This window comes from Penicillium expansum (assembly GCF_000769745.1).
Source record: "Penicillium expansum strain MD-8 chromosome Unknown contig166, whole genome shotgun sequence".
In the NCBI taxonomy this organism is placed as follows: domain Eukaryota; kingdom Fungi; phylum Ascomycota; class Eurotiomycetes; order Eurotiales; family Aspergillaceae; genus Penicillium; species Penicillium expansum.
Genome location: NW_015971345.1, coordinates 382,405 through 400,927, shown reverse-complemented (window position 1 = coordinate 400,927; position 18,523 = coordinate 382,405). Strand labels below are relative to the sequence as shown.

The window sequence follows — 18,523 nt, the reverse complement described above, 5'->3', positions numbered from 1 at the left end:
CCCCCTCCCTCCTCCCCCATTCCTCTCACAGCTCACTTGCGCTTCACCATCAAGGACTAAGTGCTTCGCAAAGCTTGGCTCTCTTCAGCGTCAATCAAATCTGCATCGCGACCTTTCGTCTCGGGAATCAAAAAGAATGTTACCACTGCGCCAAGAATATTGCATCCAAAGAAAATCCATAGCACATTTGGCAGGCCAATGACTGAGCTACTCAACCAGTTGAAAAGAAGTGCAGAGAGGATAGCACCAAGCTTGCCGCACGCAGCGGAGAAACCATGAGCTGCTCCGCGCACCCGAGAGGGGAATACCTCGGCGGGAATGATGAAGGTTGTGGCATTGGGTCCGAAGTTGAAGAAAAACTATAGTTAACAGTCAGCTTTCACCGGAGTCCTTTCAGAGCTTTGGGGTGTTTCCTACCTGTGCCAGTGCGAAACACACAAACCTGCCGGCGGTATTCATTCCATTCCAGTCACCAGCTAAGCAGCCGAAAAGCAGAGCGCAAACAAGGAATCCTTGGATTTGAATCCATCTTCTCCCTAGTCGTTCGATGAAGAAGATAGTGAAGAAGTAGCCAGGAAGATATCCAGCCACAGAAACGATCAAGTTTCCAATTGCGTTTCGCATTAGGGTGTGATAGATGTTACTACCGTGGCTGAATCCGATTTCAGACAGAATGACCGACTGATTCAAATTGGTGCCATAGAACGCGATATCAACAAGGAACCAACTCAAGGCTGTTCCGAGAAGAATCTTGAAATGGCGCCACTCGCTGAAGTAGACAAAGAATGCTTTCCAATTCGCCGACCTTCAAAGCATTACTCGTTAGTTTGGAACTTGGCAGGTGAAGTTTGACGAAGGACCAAGGTGGTCACTGGATTATCCTGGTGGACAGGGTCATACGCACTGAGTTTTCCCACTGCTCTCAGGAGTGTCAACTGGCTCATCCACTTTATTGTTGTTCAGTTTCTGACTCTCCAGATATTTCTTCCCCTCGGGCATTGTTAGCCGGAAGGGAAGGACGATGAGTGCGGGGACCAGAGCCAGGCCAATCTGAATGCGCCAGACAGCATCGAGCTGACTATATTCTCCCCTGCCATTGAGTGCAGGTTCGAAGCATGCAAGGATAATAATTGTGCACACTGAGCCCAGTAGTGTTCCCCAGCCCTGGCCTGAGAAAACCCAACCGAGGAGAGAGCCACGAGAATGTAGATGACCACGCTCAGCCACGATCGACGCAGACATGGGATAATCACCGCCAATGCCAATTCCTGATTCCAATAAAGTTAGAAATTCGTTTCGAGTACATGCAAGTATAGCAAATTTTGTCGCACGAACCCATAAAGATACGCCAGCAAAAGATCCAGATCATTTTCAAAGTGGGCGACGGAATACTGTTAGGCAGAGAGATGATGAGGATGATACCGATCATGCAAAGGATCAATTCTTTGCCATAGACGAATCGTCGACCCAAAGCATCTCCGAGTAGTCCAAAGAGAAGCTGACCAAAGACATTTCCGATGTTTGCGCCTGCATTGACAACACCATGCAGCATCGCTGGGTAATTACCACCCCAGTATTCATATTGCCAGACCGGCGTGGCGAGGTTGATGATGAAGAGATCGTAGGAGTCCATAAAAAATCCGGTTCTACGGAGGACCGGTATGTTAGTAACATTTTCATATTGAACAAATAACCTCCGTCTCACGTACCCTGCAATAAGCAGCATTTTCACTTCGAATCTCGAGAGCTTTAGTCCGCCCTTCCTCCCTGACTGCTTCTCATAGTCCTCCTATTGAAGTGAGTAATACATCTTAAGTCAGTTCTGTTTGGAGGCATACAGCTGTAAGTGGCTCCCCATTGGCATCTCGTTCGAAGTATGCCTCCTCGGCCCAGTTCATGAGGGGCATCTTGAAAATGTCTGGAGAACGTTGGTTTGATTCCAAACGAAAAGACACCTGCAAGCACAAAAGAGCAGCTTCTCCTACAGAGAGGATATCTGGAGAAATTACATCTCATTTTAAATATTTCACATCGTTCTACGATTAATTTTCACAGCCATAGTTCAAGGAGTGTGTGGTAGAGAGGGAATCAAGAGCTACTTCTGCCAGATAGGAACAAGATATCCAGCACGTGCAGCCAGACATACGCGTTGTAGGACGTGATGACAGATAACTGTCATATCTCCGTTAACGTACCAGCTACACAACATAAGCATCAGATAGAGATTTTGCAGAAGTGTTAGCATTCTATAGTAGAACCTAACTTCCTTAAGGCTAGTAGGTCAACGACCGAACTAATGCCGGTTGCTTAAAAGTCGAAATTCGGTTTAAAGTTCACGGTTCAACTATCCCCACAAGCTTGTTGTCGCGCACGTGGGCAGACCCTTTGCACTTTAAGGCTGCGGACTATAATTGTTAACGCCGAGGGATGCTTACTTTGCCAAGAGCGGGGAGGTTATTCAAACCTTAGACCCACTTGATGACAGTAGCGGAATGACTACCTCGAACGGGTATATGTATGTGCGCACTACTTACGGAGGACATTCCACCTTTACTCTATCTAGGTCCTCGAGTAGGCATCGTAAGCCTGGTAAACCCCTGGAGAGGATTTGTACAACCTGTTGATTTTTAAAGGCATTTCCTGACACTATACTCCGTACAGGTCTCAAACTGGCAAATGATACCCGCGGCCTATGACATGAGGCCATTTTACTTGATGATGCCTATTCCCAAAGCCGAAATTAAGCCGGAAATACCTAGTAGATTTTTTCTCAATAAATTTGCCACCACAAATCAAAATTGAAAGAACACGAGAAAAAGATAACGACCTCGGGAGGAACACCCTTTCCGGGCAGCCCAGGGAGGCAGCAAGAATAACGCAACTGTCATCATCTCTGCGTTGAAGGTACATGAGCGTTAATCTGTTGAGTGTCTCTACTTATTGAAGCCTCGAAGCCTCTTTTTCAGAAAAATCTGCGCATTCTCACTCGATTTGGGATCGGGGAGCTTCTGTATAAGCAAGAGACTGCGTCCTTGATCGATCGAACCATGGTTTAAGACGACTCCTGGTGGATGGATGAACTCATTTACGCTGACCCCTGATCGAATTTGTACAGTTGGGAGTGGGTTAGAATCCAACTATCAAAATGATATGCAGCCTACTGCTACAATATATATCTTCCTATGTACATATATCAGGCACCACTTCCCAAGCGAACTTTGAGCTCGCTGAGGCCTGCTATGGCCTTTGTGCCGTCGTTATATTTACGTTGTCCTTCTAGCGCGCGGCTTTAAAACAGTTACGGTGCTTCAGCCAAGTTTAAGATAGCCTTGACTGTCTTAGTCTATAGAGTACTATTAGTTATACCTCCTCCTTCTTCCCCTAGTTATCTAAGCAGAGTAAAGATACTATTGACGCAGTCATTGGCTGAGATAAGTATGTTTGTAGCCCTAAGTCGGGATCGTATCGCAATGAAGAGCTAATTAGCATTTGAGCACTGGGGACCCTAAAATCTTTGGCCATAAGCCCACCAATAAGCGATGCTGATTGAGCCCAGTCAATCCCTTCGAAGCAAAAAAACCCAAGCCACCAACGCCGTATCAATGAGAGTGAATACGAAGCAAAATGCCCAGCAAGATAGCCCGGCCGTATGATTAGAAGATGCTGTTCACGATGTTGGAGCCAACAGTAGCACCGGCACCGAAGATTGCTAATATCAAGTTAGAAACCAAATAACCGAGTACCAAAAGTATTTAAGACGTACCGGCATTGCCCAGTTTCTTTCCGAACTTCTTGCCTCCTTCCTCGAGCTTGCTCTTCTTTGGGTCCTCGGAGTTTTCAGGTTGTCCACTCTGGCTGACTGCAAGAGGCATGTTTCCATAGTTTGTAGGCGGGGGCGAAGAAACACCAGCCTTCTCATTCACAACGTTCACGTAGCTTCGAGGGAAGATACCCTCCTGGCCAGTCCGCTCGTTGCGACCACGCCACCCTGTTTATCATTAGCTCTGTATCCATATCGGGTAACAGGAGAATATCATACAGTCGTCATTCATGTGCTCCGTAATCTGGATGCGATCCTGGGGCTGCAAAGCCAAGTCACCGGCATCGGTAGGTGTGTATGCGTACGTAGCCGAGGCCAGACCAAGGACTGGCGGGACTTGGGGATAAGCGGGCGGGGCCTGCGGGGGCTGGCTTGCATATTGATTCTGCGAGTAGGCATTCTCATTTATCGACGCATTGGCCATTTGTGAGACAGGAGGCGAGTATGAGGGCGTGTAGGGGGCCGGAGGGGGCTGTGCTTGCACTGGAACATGTTGAGCTGGCGCAGGCTGTGCGTGCTGTTGAGGCGGAGGTGGTGATGCATGCACCGCCCGAGAGGCTTCGGAATCGGTGGGTAGCTGTGATAGAATGGAGGAGAGCTGGCGGGGAGTGATCACAGATGCATCGGCGAGGAATTCCAGTTCCTGGATGATGTTGAATTAGTACCTGGATCGCATTTCAGGAACAGGAAGCCGGGAAGTCGTTACCGTCCGGACCATGCGGAGCGACCGGGTGGTCATGGCAGACGCGAACTCACTGGGGGCCGCCATTATGAAAGGACACGGATAGGGATTGGAGGAGACAATTTCAAACTGACGAGAGTGAAAAATCCAAGAGTAGGGAGAGTTGAGACACACACAGGGGGTTGCTGAGGTCGGGTGTTATTAAGTAGCCTAAATCAGTGGACTTGGCCAAGATCTTGGAATCTCCGCTCCCGACATTGACTTAACATTTACATCAACTGCTAACAATCATAAATTCTTTATCTGATTCAAGATTCTGAATAGATCCAATTGCTTCTCATATCCAGTCGCATTCTTTCCTTTCTGGATTTGAAGAATTGATCTAAAAATATATATAAACGGGTCAAAAGTGGAATCGATCTGGATATCAACACCGAGTTCAATATACAACACTTCCCTGTGTTCAATCAGAAACTCGACCTCAGCAGGGTCAATTTCTTGAAATCTCTACCATTATATAACAACAAGAGTATCCATTTACCTACAACGATGCCATCATCATCGTGCTAAGCTAGACCATGTGGTTGTCATAGCCGCGAGTTCCGTACGTTTCAGACATGTTCTACACCCCCGGCTCTAGTGCAGGAGAGAGCGCATATGTCTGATCCTAGCCCTGTCCGTCTCCCTGTTTTTGCCCGACTGTGATCAATCCCGCAATCCCGCATCCCACAGCCCCAAAATAAAAAAGCGAAAGTGCCAAGACAACACACGATGATATTCCGCCATTCCACGCCACTAACATAACTCCTTCCCCTCCCCGCATAAAAGTCATTCTATACATATTAACTGCTTCTTATCCATTTATGCCCTAAGGATAAGTTACGCGCCGGTCGAAGAAATGCCCCCATCTAGACCCGCAGTCTGTGATATAGCGCCATGTGGGCCGCAGCTAGTGCAGTGACAACAGGGACAGTCGTCAGCACAGCGCTTACAAGCCCGCACTAGTGGGTCCCAGGCCCCGAAAGGATTAAAACAATGATCATAGTTTTCTTTTATTGCCACGGGGGAGGCGCCTCGCGAGCATGGGGGCTCTGTACTTCGCCCTGAATCGAGTGGGGATCGGCAAAATATGCCCACGATGGCGGATGGAGAGTCAAGGGGCGTTCTCTTAAGTGAGCGCGTTTGGCCGGTTGTTAGAAAATGTTCTCTTTTTTCTTTTGTATGGTCTCTTATTATGAATTGATGTGTTAATGATTTATGAAGTTTTCTATGATGCTTTCTATACTGTTTTTTATATCTTTATTTCCTCTAGTTAAGGCTGATGATTGGGATGACTTTACGAATAATCTTGCTACAGACTTGGTATGCTTATACTTATCTTGTCTGGATAAGTGGATGAGGTGTGCGATGTGCTGATGTTGCGATTAAAGGCTCCTTTAATCACATTATTCGGCGAACGACTAACGAAACAATTTCTCTCCGAGTCCATCAGCACTCTCGATAATGTCATCTTCGCCCTTTCACCATTAGGGGTCTTGACTTCCGTCGTGTCAGTGATTAGAATCTGCGGAAGTTCTTCCCTCAGGGCATTCGTAGGACGAGCTCAGGAAGGCCCTGCCGAAGCCGAAAGTGAACTTCTTCCTTGCGTTTCAGAATCCACTGCGGAGTTGTTCAATGATGGCGGCATCACACGAGTCTTTGGCCGGCCTAAGATCGTGGAGATAGTGGCCTGGGAGGATGTGGACCCCAATACTGGAAAAATGGGGACAAATATTGGCACTTTGAAAGATGCCCTCGAAGAAAAGGCTTGGTCTTGCAATAGCAAACATCGACCTAGTGAACTACCTGAACTGCATATTCCTAATCTGTCATTGAACAAGGGAATCAAGAGGAGAGATCAATTTTGGTTTCATTGTGCTGCAATACTTGGTGGTATACTACAGAGTGGTCGGTACTTCTCCTTCTTTGAGCTCAAAATGATACTGACGATCCCACCAAGGCACTGTGATGTACGCTACACTCACGGTGTTTGTATACCCGCAGCATTTCCAGAAAAACGACAAAGCTGTTGCCTCATACGCATTTCCGTTTTATATTGTCGGGACAACCCTTCTGTTTATCGGGATGTTCTTTTGCGCATTCATCATGGAGCGTTCCTCCAAGGAGTTCTATCTCAAAGCAGAAAAGCCAAGCAAGATATACTGGTTGCAGCCTGGTAATCAAGATGTGGGCGACCAGGTCTTCAATGCTTTCTTGGCTGTAAATGAAGGACCAAACTCCTCAATGACCAAGAAACTTCGTTACATTAAATCGATCAGAGATCGAAGATTTGACACGAAGTACTTGGAGATCTACTCTACCCTCGCATCAACAGTTTTGGGATTCATCTTCCAGTTCATCGGATTGAGAGGCCTCCATTCATCTGTCACCCTAGCCCAGCTGGGATCAACATTCCTAATGGCTATTATACGTACCTGTCTGCGCACAGAAAGAATGACACCGGACGAAAACAAGATGAAAGACGATCGGGAGCTCACGTCTCATAAGCAGCAAGAGATGGATTGTTTTGCGTTTTACCTCGAGAAAGTAGAGTCTTTTGAACTCGCCTCGATCCCCGATCGACCAGAAAATATGCCTTCACCGAGATCCACGCCTCATCTCGCGACTCCTTTGACCGAGCAATTAATTCGAACTAGGACCCAGCTGGCGAGACTTACGACTAGCTCAAGCCAGAACCTAGGCGTTGATTGGAAGGGAATGCCTATTCGCCAAATGGCCGACAGCCTCGCAGAGACGATTGAGTCGACAATGGATTTGATGTCTAGCTGGGGAGTTGACCTTGGAAAGACCTTTGAGTTCAGACTTGGCTTTAGGTGCAAGGAAGCCTCTCCAGGACCTGTTACTCAAGCTCCGGGAACATATTTAGTCGGTCTCATGCGATGTGGCGATGCTCTCCGGTGGAAAGTGGATGTCAGTGAGCTAGAAGCGATTCTAGGCTTGTGGACCTGGTCACTTTATAAGTCGGATAAGAACTGGCGGAACTCAACTCTTTGCCGCCTTATTGGATTGAATAAAGACGAGGCAAGTAGAGAAGAAACATTTCTCTACTTTCACAAATGGATCTTCAGGCAAACGGAAGCGAGACTATTACCATCTGCAGTGTATGGTAATTCACCCCGCCTGTTCAGTTTCGAGCCCAAGGGCATTTCCTTCGGAGGGAGAGTCCTGGCTGTCAGGACAGAGAATAAACTAGAGGCCATGGTAGCCCAGGATATCTACATTCAGTTTCTCAAGGAGGTGTTTCTCAACTTGCATGATCTGGGGGGGGATGTTGATCTTGTGCCTGGATTGCAAAGTTCATTTCTAGCATCCAGTACTCGAATTGATGGTCTCATACGTTGTTTTGAGAAAAGCAACTTGGGCTCAAGAGAAGATGCATTGCTATGTATTGTTCCCGTCCTTAGGCATAGGGGTCTGTTACCAGATCTCGCGGCAGACTCGGCCAAGGTCAGGGCACGCAGGGAGCAGCTCATTGAACAAGGTGATTGGAAAGGTGCATTTGCACTTCTCCGTTGGATCTGCCAGCGGTCAGAGAGTTCCCAGTTTGAGCGATCGGTCTATGAACTGGGATTCCTTTGCCGCCAGGCACTTTTCAGCCCACACAAACATGTTCGCAAAGAAGGACTCGAACAGACATGCGCGCTTCTAACGTCCGACATCAGAGACGAATTCATTAAGGTCCACACAAATTTGCCGCCCTTACAAAGATCCTTACACCAGGATCGTGTGCAATGGTGGAACTCATTCTCGCGCCAGCTTGGATGGATTGCGTGGAACATTTCAACCAATGTTCCAGGCATGGCATTCTGCCAACCCACTTTGAGATCACTCAATGTGTCTGAAGATCTGCATGGATCACACGATCAGAACCAAGACCCAGATGCAATCCAAAAGGGCATTTGCGCTGTTAAAGATTGGCTTACGTTGCATAAGATCGATAACATTAAGCGTGAAGAATACTCCGAGGATGAAGTTCTCGGATTTGAGTGGATGATTAGAAACAACTTCCATGCTTTGTTATACTTTCTTTTGTTGCGATGGGTGGAAGTTAGCGAAGAACTTCCCGCTCTTGTTCGGATTGGGTATAGTCTTGCAGCAAGGACAAGATCCGAACGAGCACTTGACATACTTCGCCGACAGGGTGCGGATATTGAGACGATAGGTCCGGACAATCGCTCGGCATTAAATGATCAGGTCTGTACGCAAGACCTCGAGGGAAGCCGACTGCTATTGCAAAATGGAGCCGACCCCAATGGCAACATACAACAGATGAAGATCAGTTCACTTGCAATCGCTGCCCATGAAGGCTTTGACGACATTGTGACATTACTTTTACAGTTTGGAGCAAACATTGAGATTCCAGATCATGTCGGTCTCCGTGCCCTACATTGGGCAACCAAGAATAACCATTTTGATACTGTCCGGCTGCTATTAGCCCATGGAGCAGAAATCGACCCACTGGGGTCAGACGACTTAACGCCGCTCCATTCAGCCGCCATGAATAGCCAGATTCAGATGGCTGAACTCCTCATTAAAGGGGGAGCCGATGTCAATGCTATAGGTCAAAACGGCCAAACTTCAATGATGCTATCTATCCACGAAAATAATCCGATCCCGATGTGGCAATTGCTCGTGGATAACGGAGCCAGGCTTGATTCTGTTGATTTTAATGGATCGACGGTTTTGGATCAGGCCAGGCAATTTAATTATACTGAGGCAATATCGTTCTTATGCCAGGTGTTGGAAGATCGGGGTATCAAAGAGCAATGAGATGCAAGATTGTTCCACTCATCACTTTCACATCAGAGAGACTCGTAAAGCGCGGGAAATTCTATGCAGAAGCAAGGATTATACGTTACTTACGTATCAATATTTTTCACGTTGCCCTCCGATGGTCTGTAAATCAAGTTCGTCCACTGATGCAAAATGTTAATCATTAGCCCCTCATATTTGCCTAGCTCTGGGCAAAGTTTTTTTCAATCTTGGTAGTTTTGTGTCATAAATTGTATGTATAATATTCCGGCGAATGAGCTACCTCGAGGCATGGCTCGGCAAGAAGGATGCATAGGACACACCTATCAGGTCGCGCACATGCAACCTCTTTAGCGCCCGGTGGGGAAGATCAGTACTCCGTACTCCGTACTTCTACAGTAGTTATGTGTGACTCGTGATTGATTGACTGAGAGCTGCAAGGCTCGTCACACGCCTAATCTATTGCTATAGAGAATTCTGTTCTAAGAATAGTGTGCTCATGAGGGGAAGCTATCTCCCCTTTAAAAGAGGTGACCCCGCGAAACCCTCTTTGATTCTATTTCACGCGTTCTTACAATCATCAGGCCATTTGGATAGCCAGTAATCTATTTGCTCAAAATAATAAGGGAAAAGCTACAGGTTTTCGCCTTGTCAATATCCTACCCCACGGTGAGTCTGATCTCCAATGCTTTCAATCTGTCTGTGAACACTCGGATCCTAACAAAGGTACCTTTATAGAAAAACGAACACCTCAAAGTGCTCAGTAAACTTGTATACCAGAATCCACCAAGAACAATGTCTCAGCCAAGCTATCCTCCACCCCCCATGTCAGGTCGGTGCTTTCCAATCCAAATAAATCCACATACTGACCCATTGTCTAGCTCCGGCCCATGTAACTAGTAATTAATCCCAATTATGTTTTTGTTGTTCTAGTACTAAATATTATAGCGTTTACACATCCCCAGTTCCCAACAGTTGCAGCTCCTAACCCCCAATATCCACCTCCCCCAAGGCAACCGCATCCAAATGGAGCATATACCTCGGCCACTCCACCGGCAGAGAGCCCACAACCCCATCGACACACCCCTTCAAATGGGGGATATGCAGCTCCCCCGAAGTCAATGAGCCCGCCCCAGGATCCAATCGCTCAGCACAATCAAGCTGCTTTCGATTACAATGGCACTATTGGACTACAAAAAATGCCCGGAGGAGCTCCGGCGTATGGAGAATTCAGTGGAGCAAAGGAAACCACCCAAGATGATACTGGAACTTTCAACGGCGGAAGTTTCAGGGTCAGCCACCGTGATACAAACTCCGTTTTGACAGTACAACTGGCAATGGGCTGTCCTTTAACTGTCAGACCTGGTAATTATTCCTCCAACAATCCTTATACACGGATGTGCTTCACTTGATAGCATCGTTCAAAATATGTATTGATGAGGAACTAATCTTGCTTGGTTCTTAGGTGCAATGATTGCAATGTCTCCAACGATTACATTGAGGGGAAACATCTCGTTTTCCTGGAAGAAACTCATCATTGGGGGCAGTATGACTATGTCCCACTACACCGGTCCCGGTGAGCTCCTGCTCGCACCTTCAATGCTGGGAGATATCATGGTCATCCGGATGGAGGACCCAGAGGAATGGAAAATCGGACGTGACGCCTTCCTTGGACATACTGCCGGTGTTGAGCATAAATACCAGTCCCAAAGCTTGTCCAAGGGTGTTTTCTCCGGTGAGGGATTTTTCATCTACAAGATTACAGGATCTGGCGTACTTTGGATACAAAGCTTTGGTGCAATCATTCGGAAAGATGTAAGTCTATCATGCCCGGCCATTTGAAAGCAGGGTTTTATCTAACACACCTTCCCTGCAAAGCTTCGCGAAGACGAGACATACTTCATCGACAACGGCCACCTCGTGGCTTGGAACTGCAAGTACAAGATGGAGCGTGTGGCCTCTGGTGGTATCATCTCTGGCATTAGCTCTGGTGAGGGTCTTGCCTGCAGATTTAAGGGCCCGGGAACTGTCTACCTACAGACCAGGAACCTGAATGCCTTTGCTGCCCAGATGAAGATAAGCACTGCAAGTGGCTGATTCTAGTTCGCCTATTCGATCTGCATAAAGCACACCTAGCGAATTCCCTTTTGCGAAATTTATACGTTGACTTCTACTTTCGCGAGAAACGAAGTTATCGCCAACTTGCGATCATGTGTTTTTGTTATACACTTATTCGATGCACCAGGCACAGGCCCAATCGCGAGCAGGTCTCCATTCTATACCAATTTGCTATGTTACAGGCGGATGCTTTGATATTAGTACATTTATGTGGAACTATTCTATTTTTGTCGCGGCGTTACTGTCAAAATTTCAATCAAGTCTGACTTTCTACTTACGAGGCTGCGTTGTTGACACTTCATGGGAAGTTTTATAAAAGAAATACTCAACAACCCCTGAAGATCTTCGGTGTCTGCTCAACAAGGTTGGGGGATAAAGCTGACACTCATTTGAGCCGGAGACTTCTACAGATAGTCAGATACTGGGCAATCTATTATCTGCCGAAGAGCAGGTGACTTGTAGACGATGATTCTCCGGAGGGTTTGAACAAAAGTAAAATAAACGTTAAAGAGCGGGCGGTTTTACCACCATCCTAGACGTCCACCTAGATACAAAGATCATACAACCTCGAAGGCAAGATATAATGATATCAGTCCATTTCATGCGAAACTATTTTTTATTCTTCAAATCGTTTCCTCATCTCAAGCCTCTCAGGGAAGGGAAAAAAAAAGCAACAGTGCCTTGTTTCCACCCAGCAAAAGCTCTAGTAAGTGACACGCCATAAGGAAAAGATAGAAACAAGCCCTTCCTTCGCAAATTGCCAGCACAGCTCCATGCGCTTAACCCACACGCTTTCTGCGGCCGATCTGGGAACGGAAACCGGTCTTGATGGCGGCGACGGAACGACGGGATCCGCAGGAGTTGCAAGTAACGAAATACAGACGGTTCTCTCCCTTGTTGAGCTCGGTGTCGGGGCTGCGGCAGGTCTTGCATGTGACGTACTCGACGATATAGCGACGCAGAACTGATTCGATACCCTTCTGTTGGAATCTTCCCTTGATGACCAGGCGACGGCTACCGTCGACACTGCCTGATGTACCGAGTTCGGCGAACAGGAATTGGGTGCAGTGTTCCTCGCTAATTAGAGAAAAAAACAGTTAGATAGGAGATCTCAACGAATGAATGGGAAGGAGCAGAACGAACCTTCGCTTCATGCGCTTGCAAATATCGGCAATGTTGGCGAAAATGGTACGACGGTTACCTTCACGCAAACACTGGGGCGGGGGGATCTTGTAGGACTTGGCGCCGCTGGACAGGAGATCGGGGTGGTGGCTCTCGATGAGGGAGAAGAAGCGGGAGACGAGGAGCGAGTAGGGGATGGCTTGTGTGGCGTCGTGTGCCCAGATACCGGTGCCGGCCTCGAGGTCGCCCTCAGGCAGCTCCTCGGGCTGATCCTCGCCAGCCTCCTCAGCAATACCAGCCTCAGCGAGCTTGGCATCGAAGTCGTTGGGGTCGACCTTCTTAGACTTGCTGCTGCTCTTCTTTTTCTTCTTCAGCGCGGAGGGATCGAATTCGCCATCGGCGGCGGCGGGGGCTTCCTCGTCATCGCCTGCTTCGGTGGTCTTAGACTTCTTGGAGGTCTTCTTCTTTTTTGAGAGACCCTTGAACATCTCGGTGACCTCGTCGACATCCTTCTCTGCATATTCAAGATATTGTTAGTGGGGCTCAGGCAAAGGCGACTGGGGGATTGATGCTGGGATCGGAAAGGTATTGCATACCGCCTGTAGGCTTCTCAGCCGGGGGGGCGTCTGTGACTTGGCCGTTGGTATCCATGATGACCGATCCTTCGCTGAATGCGACCGACTTGCGCTGTTTAGTCTCGATTTCCTGAGCGGAGCGGCAAAAAGCGGTGTTAGTTCTGAGAAAAAAGAGAAAAAGCAGAAAAAATCGTATAGCCTGGCTTTTCAATAAAAAGTACCAGTCCTTAACCCGGGCTCAACAATGTGTGTTCTTGGATCACTGTGGTTGGCGGCCGAGGGGTCGATATTGTGCAGACTTAAAGAAAATGTGGGAGGGTCGGTAAAAAGACAAGGGTGTGACGTACAGCGTCCGCCATGTTTTGAGGCTTCAGAGATGCTATTCACTCCACCACAGTTTGTTGGAGATGAGCTTAGGTTGTTGCGAATTCGAAGAGCTAGAGCAAGAGTGTAAAATGGCAAAATCGTCGCTGGAATCTGATATCGCCAGGCCTGAAGGTGATTCTGTTATCGGCGGTACGAACACGTGACCCTCAACTGAGTCACCAGATTACACGGTCACGTGTTGATGATTACGGAGCTTGGCGGTGCCGGTGATTCAAGCCAAACACCTGTATAACCGCAGTAGGCAGGCCGCTGCTTGATCAACATCGCTTCCCCCTCATTTGCTCACCCCCACCTCTCTTTACAACAATCTCCATCATGGCTTTCCCCTCTCCAGAAAGCTCAAATCCCTCCTTCTCGATGTCCGCGTACATGGTCCCTTCCCGACAGAACTCATACTCCGAGTCCGACGATGAGCTCGCCTCCCTCCCTTCAGAATCTACAACCGAGTCCGACCTCGATACCTTGTCCGAATATTCCTCCGATGCCGAGGCAGAATGGCAAGAAAGCATTGAACAACTGGAGCTACTTCTGAGCATGGTCCTAGTACCTTTCATTGGGAAATACCTGGGGCGACGATGCGCATATTGGAGTATGTGACACCAACAAGCTTCATGATCTTGTACTGCATGGGAGAATACATTGCTAATTGGTTGGCTTTTTAGGTTGGACGCGATTCATGCAGTGGCAGTACCCAGTTGAGGTGGTGATGCGGAACCCAGCCGCATTCAAGGCAGCCGGTGCGATCGAGGCGGCTGCGACTCTATGATAGATTATAGTCTCAACCGCCTTGTAAGCATTTGCTGCATGCCATTTTTATCAAGCGTGCCATCGACACTCACCTCTCAGCGTTCGAATCCCTACACAAGACCGACCCAACTTACTTTCGTGGACTCCGCAACATATCCACGACCCAAAAGCTACAAGATTGCCTGATCAAATTCAAATTCACAATAATTCTTGCGCTGGTTGTATCTGGCGTTTTACGAGGACCCGGACCCGAATCTAGTCTCGTTTTTCCTAGCCTTCGATCTCCCGTGGTTCACAGTTGTTCTCCGTCCAACGGCGGCATATATGGATAGGTCAACTCCATAGCTTGAATAGAGACAAGCATTTGGATTTGAGCCATCTGATGATGTGTTTAATTTCCCTGTCCAACTGTTATATACCCAATGAATTCCATCAACCCTCATCAATATTGATAATCCAGCGCAGCAGTGTGCCTTTTAGACCATTATTGACTTGCCAGCTGGCTAGAATGTTGATCGGCCGACCCGAGATGAACTGCGTTGAGTCAATCTTAGACTGAATCAGCCAATCATTGTTATAGGCTCTGGTCTGATCATACGAGTTCGAAGGAGAGGTTGCGCTCATGCACGCTATCTCGAATTTCAAGATCCTCACAGGCTCTATTGACAGCTGAAATTAAGCTATCTAGGTATGTATGTACATGAAGCTGGCGATACTTTGTTTTCATATGGTTGATTGATGCAAATGTGATCTTGCTTTTGTCATCTTTCACTGTCCAATCTGATGATCATGTCGCCGATGAAGATCAATAGAGTTTGTTCTGTCGCCAGAAGTCAGATAATTCTGCAGGCTGAGTCTGTCGCGCATCGATTTCAGTTGACGCGCGCGGTTGTGACTGGTCGTATCCAGTAGTCAACCATGGCAGATCATTGTTCTGATCAACACAATCATCATTCGAATGACTTGTGGGTAGTTTGTGTCGAAAAGAAGACTCAGGTGGCCTTTCATCACCCTGGTCTTGTGTGATGTCTTGAGAGACCGTTGCCAAATTGTCTGGCTCTCCCGCCTCTACCTGTCGGGTAGGAATGTCGGACTCTGGACTATTCGGAAGCTCATTGCAATTTAGCTCGGGAGATTCAAGTAACTTCTGTAAGTCCGATGCAACTTCAGCCGCAACTTCAGGGTGCACGATGGCATAGTAAGCGGCATCCAGCGTGCGATAGAACACATCATCATCATCGACTCGACTCAGCTCATAAAATTCGATGTCAGACATATGCGGCTGCTTGGCCTCTGGTACGGGTGCGGGGAAATGGACTGCATCCTCTGGCGATTCCTGAGGGGAAGTCTCACACTGATGTCCATTCAAGGTATCTATGAAGCGATCTGGGCTGTTTGATGTTCTGGCAGCCTGGATATTTAGACATCCCGATTTATCCGAAGCTTGACGTGGTCCGCTTTGCTGTTGCTCAAGAATTGAAGGTTGTTGGTGTAGACCGTTGTTCACACCGCATGCCGTTTCACCCGCGACGTTCGAATCCGAGGATTCTTTGGACATTTCATTTTGCACCCCACTGACATTGACAAGATCCAAATGCCCTGGTGCAATGATCTCGGGAACCTCCTGTGAAGCGGATTTGGCTGCAGTTAGCTGCCCAATGTTGGCTTCGGGAGAAGCTCGCTTTTTGTTGCCGGCTTCGTTTGACCATGCTGCCTTTCTCTCCTCCAATAGTTCCCATAATTCGGCCAAACTCCAATACCGTCTGATCAAGACAGTATTTGTGATCTCAGAGCATAGCGCTTGAGGATATACTCCGACATGTAGCAGGCTCAGGAGGTGTTGTTCAAGGGCATCGCTTTGTTCCGTGTTGTCGGCCTCAGTTTCAGTCCACGTGTATGGAATAGACGATGATTGTTTGGATGTCTTTCTTCTTTTATTGTCGGGCATGGGGAACACACTTCGAGAGTGGCTGGAAACTGGGTAAATCTCGCTGGTGCGCGCCTCTTCAAATGTGGTCAACGGCGTGACCGAGGCGTCAAGTTGGCGTTCTGCATCAAGAAACTCGTTGTTTGAGTGAGACATGTCAAGTTTGGAGTCATGTGCAGGATGATCAAACCCGAGCTTTTGTGGATACCACTCTCTCTCATGCTGTCCATCCAGAGTGTCTCTGGCAGTCGACATGGGATACGGGCTGATATTATTCCTCCGGGACAGAAAGTTCATTTCAGAAAAGGCAAGATCAGATTCTGCGACTAGATTATGAGATTTGATGGTTGCTGCAGGTTTTGCAAGAGCGATTGACGGGGAATTTTCATGGCGATGCGTTACAGAAGAAGATCGTCCCTTGCTGAATATACCCTGGTTTGTGTTGCTGCGCAGCTATCTGGAATTAGGAACGTGAAGCGAGACTTTGCAGAAGCCTACTTACTGTCAATCTATTTCCCGTGACATTGATGGCATGGAAGTCATCATTCATGGTGTGCCTCCTGCCCCGGGATTTCTTGCCTCTTCCTTTACGAGACTGCGACTGGGTATCCACAGCCGATGATGGGCCCTTGTACTCGTAGCGATCCTCGCGAGTCTTGTGTCTGGGCCTTAGCTCGTAACTATGTCGAGATGTCTTTTGGTTTTCATTTCCTGGTATGATCTCGTGAGCGGGCGATGATTTGGTTTCGTTGAGGTGACCTGAATCTCTTTTCCTGCTAGCTGAATGTCCATTCCCAGGCACGCTGTCAGATATCTCAAGTGGGATGCGGATTCGTGGTATGGCTGTTGCAAGAGCTGTGCACTTTACTTGCTCCTGGTTATCAGCTAAAGCTCTGTTAGCGCGGAAGCATCGTGGTTCTTGCGACAACAACATGCCTCCATCTTGATGGCGACTTTGGTCCTGTTCATCCACAGTGGAAAGCCACTGATAAATTGGGTTATTGCCCTCCATCAAGAAAGTTGCCGAGGCTGGGCCGTAGCTGGAGAAATGAAGTAGATCTGAAGGGCCACTGGACAAAGTACGGTGACGAAAACACACAAATTCAGTCACCACCGAAGAAAGAGCGACCATCTCAACTTCGCCCCGATCTTATCTTTTGATTGTTTTTTTATTTCCTACAAGTTTCCAATATTTGCTCTTTTGGTGTTATTTCTCTCCCTCTTCTCTCTCAACTCCTAAACGGGAATGGCGCCTGGACTCGATTCATCTATGAATTGCTTCTGCTCAGAGGTTTCGGTGCTACCTAGGTATTCTCCCATACTTATTTTTCCCTCAACTAGAGACGCATGTTAACATTGTATAGACGCAATATTTGTGCTGATCGTCGCCATTTCCCGCTCCCGGCATATGGAGTACACGGCCCACGGTTCAAGCCGCATGTGGGCCTAGGGAGCACTGCCCCTCTGCTCGGATACACGCACGCGCAAAACCACTTTTGAGACTGAGCGATGGCCAGGCCCGAGAAGCTAGGCCCATGGCGGTAATCAACTGCAGATCTCAGTCTGCATTGCTCAACCATGCTCAACTTTTAGCAGTCAATTCCCGACCAAATGGGGAGAAAAATCCACAATGCATAAACACGCATACAACCAATCATGCATAGACCTGCGAGGTACGGGACACCACCAAAATTCCACAGTCCATGTGTGGAGACTCCACCCAAGATAGATATAGTGTTGCTTTCACGAGTGAATTTATATCCGGACCCTCGTGGACAAGAAGTACGGAATGTACTCTGTACACTGTACTCCGTACACAGATTCGCAACAGAATCTTGGAATCCAGGTGTTAATCCAGCCCTATGAAACCCAGCGCGAAAACCTTCGCATTTCAGCCAAGTGAGGGGCAAACAAAGGTACATCAGCCGTTGCCCTTAGTGCCGCCAATCCAAACGGAGCCTCGGATACCATCTGATTGATTGCTGAGAACCCGACGACCCGCAATTGAATCAGCACAAGGTTTAGGGCCGTGGGACTGGCTTTGGCGTGTTTATCTCTGCAGTATTCCCCCTCCCCCACCTCGGATTACTCTTGAAGCTAAGTCCGAACTTTGCTCACTCTGGTCAAGCTCCCAGACAAAGACACAGTAAGCATTAATGGATATCACTCGTTGTGGACTTGCCGTTGGCGTCCGACCAGTGGGAAATTCCCGGCAATGTGGAAGCCCTAACGCAGTGTGATTGTTACACGGGACTGGATGCTGACTCGCCTCTGAACCACTAGGATCTCCCTGTCATCTCACATCCCGGACTGATTCCGATTTTTATCCTTCT

At 47.9% G+C, this 18,523-nt stretch overlaps 7 protein-coding genes across 7 annotated transcripts; 3 read left to right on the top strand and 4 right to left on the bottom strand.

Annotated features, from left to right (window-relative positions):
• Window positions 1-56: 56 nt before the first annotated feature.
• Window positions 57-1,907, bottom strand: PEX2_050930 (Major facilitator superfamily domain, general substrate transporter; the record flags this gene model as incomplete). Its single annotated transcript, XM_016742368.1, has 6 exons — window positions 57-359; window positions 418-805; window positions 905-1,268; window positions 1,336-1,646; window positions 1,710-1,789; window positions 1,839-1,907. 6 exons carry the CDS (start codon window positions 1,905-1,907, stop codon window positions 57-59), a joined length of 1,515 nt encoding a protein of 504 aa, XP_016597698.1.
• A 1,746-nt stretch (window positions 1,908-3,653) lies between these two features.
• On the bottom strand, window positions 3,654-4,589 carry PEX2_050920 (SH3 domain-containing protein; the record flags this gene model as incomplete). The annotated part of the gene is made up of 4 exons (XM_016742367.1): window positions 3,654-3,709; window positions 3,764-3,988; window positions 4,040-4,463; window positions 4,527-4,589. The coding sequence occupies 4 exons, from the start codon at window positions 4,587-4,589 to the stop codon at window positions 3,654-3,656; spliced, it is 768 nt and encodes a 255-aa protein (XP_016597697.1).
• Window positions 4,590-5,631: 1,042 nt separating this feature from the next.
• Window positions 5,632-9,332, top strand: PEX2_050910 (ankyrin repeat domain-containing protein; the record flags this gene model as incomplete). The annotated part of the gene is made up of 4 exons (XM_016742366.1): window positions 5,632-5,674; window positions 5,815-5,864; window positions 5,933-6,449; window positions 6,502-9,332. 4 exons carry the CDS (start codon window positions 5,632-5,634, stop codon window positions 9,330-9,332), a joined length of 3,441 nt encoding a protein of 1,146 aa, XP_016597696.1.
• Window positions 9,333-10,109: 777 nt separating this feature from the next.
• PEX2_050900 (AIM24 family protein) lies at window positions 10,110-11,411 on the top strand (the record flags this gene model as incomplete). Its single annotated transcript, XM_016742365.1, has 5 exons — window positions 10,110-10,146; window positions 10,196-10,213; window positions 10,263-10,679; window positions 10,780-11,129; window positions 11,193-11,411. 5 exons carry the CDS (start codon window positions 10,110-10,112, stop codon window positions 11,409-11,411), a joined length of 1,041 nt encoding a protein of 346 aa, XP_016597695.1.
• Window positions 11,412-12,211: 800 nt separating this feature from the next.
• On the bottom strand, window positions 12,212-13,488 carry PEX2_050890 (translation initiation factor eIF2 subunit beta; the record flags this gene model as incomplete). Its single annotated transcript, XM_016742364.1, has 4 exons — window positions 12,212-12,509; window positions 12,576-13,068; window positions 13,151-13,259; window positions 13,477-13,488. The coding sequence occupies 4 exons, from the start codon at window positions 13,486-13,488 to the stop codon at window positions 12,212-12,214; spliced, it is 912 nt and encodes a 303-aa protein (XP_016597694.1).
• A 343-nt stretch (window positions 13,489-13,831) lies between these two features.
• PEX2_050880 (uncharacterized protein) lies at window positions 13,832-14,282 on the top strand (the record flags this gene model as incomplete). The annotated part of the gene is made up of 2 exons (XM_016742363.1): window positions 13,832-14,105; window positions 14,179-14,282. 2 exons carry the CDS (start codon window positions 13,832-13,834, stop codon window positions 14,280-14,282), a joined length of 378 nt encoding a protein of 125 aa, XP_016597693.1.
• A 786-nt stretch (window positions 14,283-15,068) lies between these two features.
• Window positions 15,069-17,202, bottom strand: PEX2_050870 (uncharacterized protein; the record flags this gene model as incomplete). The annotated part of the gene is made up of 2 exons (XM_016742362.1): window positions 15,069-16,643; window positions 16,693-17,202. The coding sequence occupies 2 exons, from the start codon at window positions 17,200-17,202 to the stop codon at window positions 15,069-15,071; spliced, it is 2,085 nt and encodes a 694-aa protein (XP_016597692.1).
• Window positions 17,203-18,523: the final 1,321 nt, after the last annotated feature.